This window comes from Lactuca serriola, chromosome 4 (genome assembly GCF_051521515.1).
Source record: "Lactuca serriola cultivar US96UC23 chromosome 4, Lser_US96UC23_V15, whole genome shotgun sequence".
Classification (NCBI taxonomy): Eukaryota; Viridiplantae; Streptophyta; class Magnoliopsida; order Asterales; family Asteraceae; genus Lactuca; species Lactuca serriola.
Window position 1 is genome coordinate 218,270,126 of NC_136411.1, and position 6,602 is coordinate 218,276,727.

At 32.9% G+C, this 6,602-nt stretch overlaps 1 protein-coding gene across 1 annotated transcript; it reads left to right on the forward strand.

Annotated features, from left to right (window-relative positions):
- The first annotated feature begins 2,420 nt into the window (after positions 1 to 2,420).
- LOC145103289 (putative ubiquitin-conjugating enzyme E2 18) lies at positions 2,421 to 4,916 on the forward strand. Its single transcript, XM_079040842.1, has 6 exons — positions 2,421 to 2,548; positions 2,736 to 2,839; positions 2,924 to 3,026; positions 3,763 to 3,826; positions 4,259 to 4,347; positions 4,633 to 4,916. Exons 1-6 carry the CDS (start codon positions 2,519 to 2,521, stop codon positions 4,726 to 4,728), a joined length of 486 nt encoding a protein of 161 aa, XP_078896968.1. The 5' UTR covers positions 2,421 to 2,518; the 3' UTR covers positions 4,729 to 4,916.
- The last annotated feature ends 1,686 nt before the right edge of the window (positions 4,917 to 6,602 follow it).

Sequence of the window (6,602 nt, forward strand, 5' to 3'; positions counted from 1 at the left end):
GGGGGCCTGTATCTCACTATCAGTAGGATCGTGGATGGGGTTCCATGACTCATCAGTAGTAGGACAGGGGCGAGGCCCAAGTTAGGCGAGGCCTTAGATTAGGAGTATGGTAGAGTACGTTTAGCTATTTGTTATGGGTTATGTTTGTATGTGTTTAGCGGGCGAGGCCCAGAGACAGGCGGGGCCTAAGAGAAATAGATATGTATACCGAGCGGGGCCCGATGTCGGAGTTAGTCCGATGTCGGGCAAGTCCCGATGCAGCGGGCGGGGGCCCAATAGCTGGTTATGTATTCGGTATGTGGTAGGTTGGGGAACTCACTAAACTTCATGCTTACAGTTTTCAGTTTTGGTTTCAGGTACTTCTGGTAATGGCGAGAAGAGCTCGGGATGATCGCATGGAACACACCAAGACGTTTAGCCTGGGATGTTTACTCTGATAAGATGAACAAGTGTTTGAAATGATACTATGATTTGAGATAATGACTTATGATTTTGGATGAATGATTTTATAATTATGGTTTAATTAATGATTTAAAAATGAAATTTTTGTTCTCGATTTTTGGGATGTTACAAGTTGGTATCAGAGCTTTGGTTTGAGGGATTCAGATACACTCTCGGGTGTGTCTGAACTCAAACTGACGACTTGGTATGAAAATTTTCAAAGAAAAATCGTTTTTACAATAAGTAACTTTAAGAAAAAGATAAGAATTTTGAAAAAAAAAAAGATAAGAAAAAGGAACTTTGAGAAAAGATAAGAATTTTGGGAAAAAGAGAAAAGGGTGTGGTGCATGCAATCAGCCGAGCTGAAGTAAGTTCTCCCAAATTACTCATACAAGTTTATGTTATGCTATGTTTATTAGAACTGCATGCTAGATTAGGACTAAGGATCTAGGAAGATGCCTTATGTGCCTGCTTTGTGTGTATAAGCCTTATGAACTGCATGCTAGTACAGATTCCTGATTAGAGGACACAACAACTTGATTAGATTATGTGGTTAGTTTTCCCAATGCCCGAATGCTGCTTGCTTGTGCTATTAGGGGTTCTAGTTATCTCTAATTAACTAGTAAACAAATATGTTAAGTTACATACTATAAGGACTAAATAATTTTAGAAGGTTAGGTCTAGCCCTATTCCGCGGCTCTTGTCTGAGTCCAACCGTTGTAGTGTAGGACCTCTCATTTGAAGAATTCTTCTAGTCTAAGTGATATGTAATGGTATTCGCGAGTTAGTTAGGGGAGATAACAGGAACTTCTTCCGCAGCTGATGGCAGATAGTGAGTTAGAGGATACCCTAGGGCAAGCCTAGGATGAGATTAATGTTGGGAGCAGTGTTAGTAGAAGGGACTTGGTGGAGTCGAGACAATTCTTGAGGAAAGTACGGATAGATGTGGAAGGTAGTATGAGCCTGTACTACTGAAAGCAAAGGATCCGTACTCAATTCAAGAAAGGCCGAGATGAGACCAGGGAACTTGTAGTGAGTGTGTGATCCCTCAGTAGAGATGTATATTCTGATGGTAGTTATCAAGAGTGATTTATTCCGTCTAACGTTTGTGAAAACATGGCCAGATAAAATCATTTAGGTCTTACTCAACAATCTCGAATGTTTGCATAAGTAGAGTAACTTATAGATGACCCCCCATTCATGTCTCCATGTTATTCCTATTTCTACAAGAAAATTTAGAATACTCTCCTAAGAGTCATATTCACAAACCAAGCACATGATATGTCATTCATGTTATATTTTGTGGAAGAAAAATATACTAATCCATTTATGTTATCCAATATGGTATTAGTAACATGTTGCATTGGTGTAACATGCATCCATAAACAATTTCTGGATCCAGTGTTTTCACTTTATCTGGACAAACGCCTATGTCTATGTTTATCAATTATATACCTTGATTCTAATACTTAGTTTCCTTACTAGTCATAGTTATGCGTATTAAAAACATGTTGATATTATGCATTTTTAAGAAAAACATTAACTTCCTATGTTCTATATCTCATATTAGATTGGGGCAACCTAAGCCCACTATCGCTAATGACAATGCACAACGATAAAGGTATGATATGGAGATACAATGGTAAAACCAAATAAAATATTGCATCCCTAAACTCAATATTCAAACAATAAAGGTTCGAAACCAACCTAATATGTTCCAAAAGACATAACCACAAATACTAAAAACTAATCCAAAATTAAAAAATGGCAAACTTTATATCACATCTTCAATATTCTCCAACAGCCTGACATAAAATTGTAGAACAAACCTTTTTGGACTAAGTTGTCATTTTTTCAAACAAAGACATGTTTGGTCTTTTCAAATGATCACTTAGTTGCTAATGATAATTTTTTAAAAATAAACCTTATTTGGGCTGTAAATGACATTTTTTCTTCTAGAGGTACTAAAATTGTCACATTGACTGATGCAAAGTATTACTATCAGCCCTCTCGACACAAAAACACACAGACACAGAAACACCCCTCTCTTTCTTTTCACTTTCTCTCTCTAGAAACGATGACGAGCCCTTCTGCTTCTTCTCGCAAGGTTTCCTATCTCTCTCTCTACATCTTTTTCCCTTCTTCTATCATATACTTTACATATGTATATCTGTAATTGTATATAATTATCTGTATATACATCCCTAATTTGAACGACTCCACTCAATTTGCGAATCCCTTTGATCGAGGGGCAATTATGTATGACGATCAGTCCTTGTTGGCTATAATTGCAGGCGCTGAGCAAGATCGCAACAAATCGTCTCCAGAAGGAGCTAATGGAGTGGCAGGTCAATCCACCTGCTGGATTCAAACACAAAGTCACTGATAATCTCCAAAGGTGAGATGTTTTTCGCTATTGCGACTGCTTGAGTTTAATTTTCTTTTGATTTAAGAGCTAATAGTTTGATTTTTTGGCGTAAAGATGGGTAATTGAGGTCAACGGCGCGCCCGGGACTTTGTATTCTAATGAAACGTTCCAGCTGCAAGTTGATTTTCCTGAGCATTACCCCATGGAAGCGCCACAGGTTACATAACTTATCATGATTTATTGATTTTTTTTTGGGAATTTATTGATTATCAACTGTAGGTAATATTGGGGTTAGTGAATCAAATAGTTTAATTTCTGAATTCTGAACGAAAATTCAATTGGGTGTGTGTGTGCGTGTGTGTGTGTGTTAGGGTTTCTATATGTCTAGGTGAAGAAAGAACATCCCTTAACCCTTATGTTCATACATAGAAAAAATTGTCTACTTGTTGTATAATATATACAATGTGTTTTATTTATCAATTACCTAATAAGTGTCTTTTTTTAAGCAATTAGAATGTTAATTTCTCTTTTCGGATAACTAAACTATCATAATCCTTGATAAGTTTCTTTAAAAAGTGTCATAATGTCCCATAAAAATCTCTAGTCATATGATATGAAGTCTACTATTTTAAAGGATCACATATGACAAGACTTTCTAACATCAAGATTCAAGCCATTTTCATGTGTATGACATTCATATATGGTGGATAAAATATTCTATGTCTATATCATTTATTTAAAATCTTTGGTTTCAGGATTTTCACTTTTTTTTTTTTATAATCTAACATGTTGAGTAAATGATCTCATCGTGTGTGCGTTTAGCTCTTTTCTAGGGTTTGACTTACTAGCAACGCGTATCGTTATGATTTTTTATTTTCAGATTAATGTTAATTGTTAATAAGTAATTTCTAATAATCTTTATCTTTCTTTTGTTTTATTTTGTTTTTTGACAGGTTATTTTTATTCCTCCAGCTCCACTTCATCCACACATTTATAGCAATGGCCATATTTGTTTAGGTTTGTCTCTTTACCCTTTTTTCACATCCATTTTTTTAAAAAAATTTTTATATAAGATTATTCGCGTTTTCATGAGAAAAACTAATTTTGTTTCCTAACTACGCGTTTATTTCAACATGTTTGTTTTTTATGCATCCGAAACTTAAAGTTCTACAGTAGAAACTATTTTTTTTTTATAAATGGATATGTTATATAAATGCAAACAAAAATGGTAAAACCCAAGTCTTATCATGCTCTTACATTTAATTAATCATGTCCATAATTCCATATTGATCCACACTATCGAAAAAAATATAGTACGTTTTTTTTTTTCTAATTTTACAGATATTTAATTTTACATTATGTTAAAAATATTTTCCAAATTCCAAATATAGTGCCTCTATTCCATGAAAATATTTTCAATGATTATAAATTTGGCATCGGTGGGTGCAGATATCTTGTACGATTCATGGTCACCCGCCATGACCGTGAGCTCTGTATGCATCAGCATCCTCTCCATGCTATCAAGCTCTTCTACTAAGGTTTGTTTCGAATTTCACATTCCCTTAAGCACTGTTTGTTACACAGTACACAGACATGACATGACATAACAAGTTGTATTATGTTTTACCTGCATCATACTTTACACAGTCCAAGACATGACATGACATGACCTGCATTAGACTTTTGTTACACAGTACAGGATATGAGACATGACATGACATGACCGGCATTAGACTTTTGTTACACGGTACAGGACATGACTGACAGAAGAGGTTGTACTGTGTTTAGATTTAGTCTGACGGATGAGTTTGTATGTGGTACAGCAACGTCCAAATGATGACGAACGCTACGTGAAGAATTGTAGGAATGGGAGGTCTCCCAAGGAGACGAGATGGTGGTTCCATGATGATAAAGTATAATGGATTATTAATGAGTAAAACTTTGTAAAACAAAGTCCAATCTTTCTCTTTGATTTAAAACCTCATGAGGTTTAGAAAGGATGGATATGGTTCCCTTTCATTTTCATGTCTGAAAAAAAAAACTAAAAAACTGAGATAAACTTTATATTTAAAACAGTTTCTAACTTAAGAGAAGATTTGGGTGAAAATTGAATGGCTTATCTTATGTACTTGTAAAGTGGTAAGCATTTATTTCTTTTCGCATGAAAATGCAAGCTCACAAAAGTTTTACAGTATTTTTTTTTCATTAGTTTTTTTTTGGAATTCGATAATATGCAAAGAAAAAGGGAATGAATATTAAAAAAGTTTATGGACAATTACAAATTGAAAAGGTTCAGGGATTTGAAAGTGTTACCGAGGAATTTACAAAGTGGAAAGGTTCATGTATTTGAAAGTATTAAAATATCAAGATATAGCTTTCTTTATAAAGGGTCCCTATTTTATTTTAAGGAGGTGTTTTTTCTATTTGAGAAATTAGTTAATCCAAATAAACTATACGGCTCATTGAGTTGTATGATAGTTACAAATATGTTATATTTTTTTATATGGATGAACCAATTTCTTAAATGAAAAATAATACATACATTAGTGACAAGAAAATACTCCACTGATAAAAAAGTATGAGATGTATTAGAAAGTATAATATTGATTTCCGTTCTTTCCTAAGAGAATATTTCATTTTTACCTTCACTAGTCATGTATGTGTGCAAAACAGCAAACAGGAAGATGCAAATTTTTATTGGAAAAATTAAGTCAATATTGTGTCAAGATTGGTTGAGAGGTTTACTTATCTTACTATTATCTATTTTTTTGCAACTTTATTTGCATGGTTCTGATTAAACAACGATCTCTATCTAACGAGGTATATTTTTGTATTAAAGTACCAAAATTCAATATCGCATTAGATATTTTCCATCATAATTCAATATCGCGATACATATTCTCCAAGCAACGTTAAGTAGGGCTCAAAGCCTTACATCCACAACACTTAAAATATAGCAATCAACTATAATATCCGAACAATCATCTGTAAATAGCAATCAACTTAAGGTTTCAATGATGGGGATTTCCGAGAATAAAGATACAAAAGGTCTAGCTCCAATGAGTTTGAACTATAAATATAGCTTAGGCTCAAATAGATAGGTTTATTTCGACTTTATACTTGGACTATAAATATTTTTAGAATAATTTTCACTGTTAGTCCAATAAAGATTTCCTAAATATTAAAAGTTAGAGAATATACAACTATTATGTACCTAAGATTATATATGAAACCCTACAAACTGCGTAGTTTTGATCCAAATATATCCAAACTAATCGGTGATCTTTGAGTTACTATTCTTTTTAAACTCATATACCTTCCGAAACCAATCGAATCTATGTACTTTTTCTTCATTGGTCTATAAACCCAAATCATTGAAAGGCATAATTACTAATTCATATCAATTTTAAAATGGAAAGTAATATAACATAACTAAAAAAACAACATACAAATCATTTAATAAACGTTTTGATAAATGTTTTGGATATAGTTTTTCTATGGAATGACAAAATGTTTTGAGTTATATTCATTAAGAAGATTTTTTTTAATGATTTTTTGCAATAAAAGAATTATGTAATCGATCTTTTTCATTCCATAATTCGATTCAATCATTTGTATGCTTATTTAAACAAAATCCATAGAAAATAAAATTCAATTTGTTTGCTTAAAACAATGTCGTTATAAAATGTTTTGTATCTAAGCTTAAGTACATACCAACCATATATTCATTTTTTTCCATATATTAGATTATTATACTAATCTTAAAAAATATATTTCAATATATATATATATA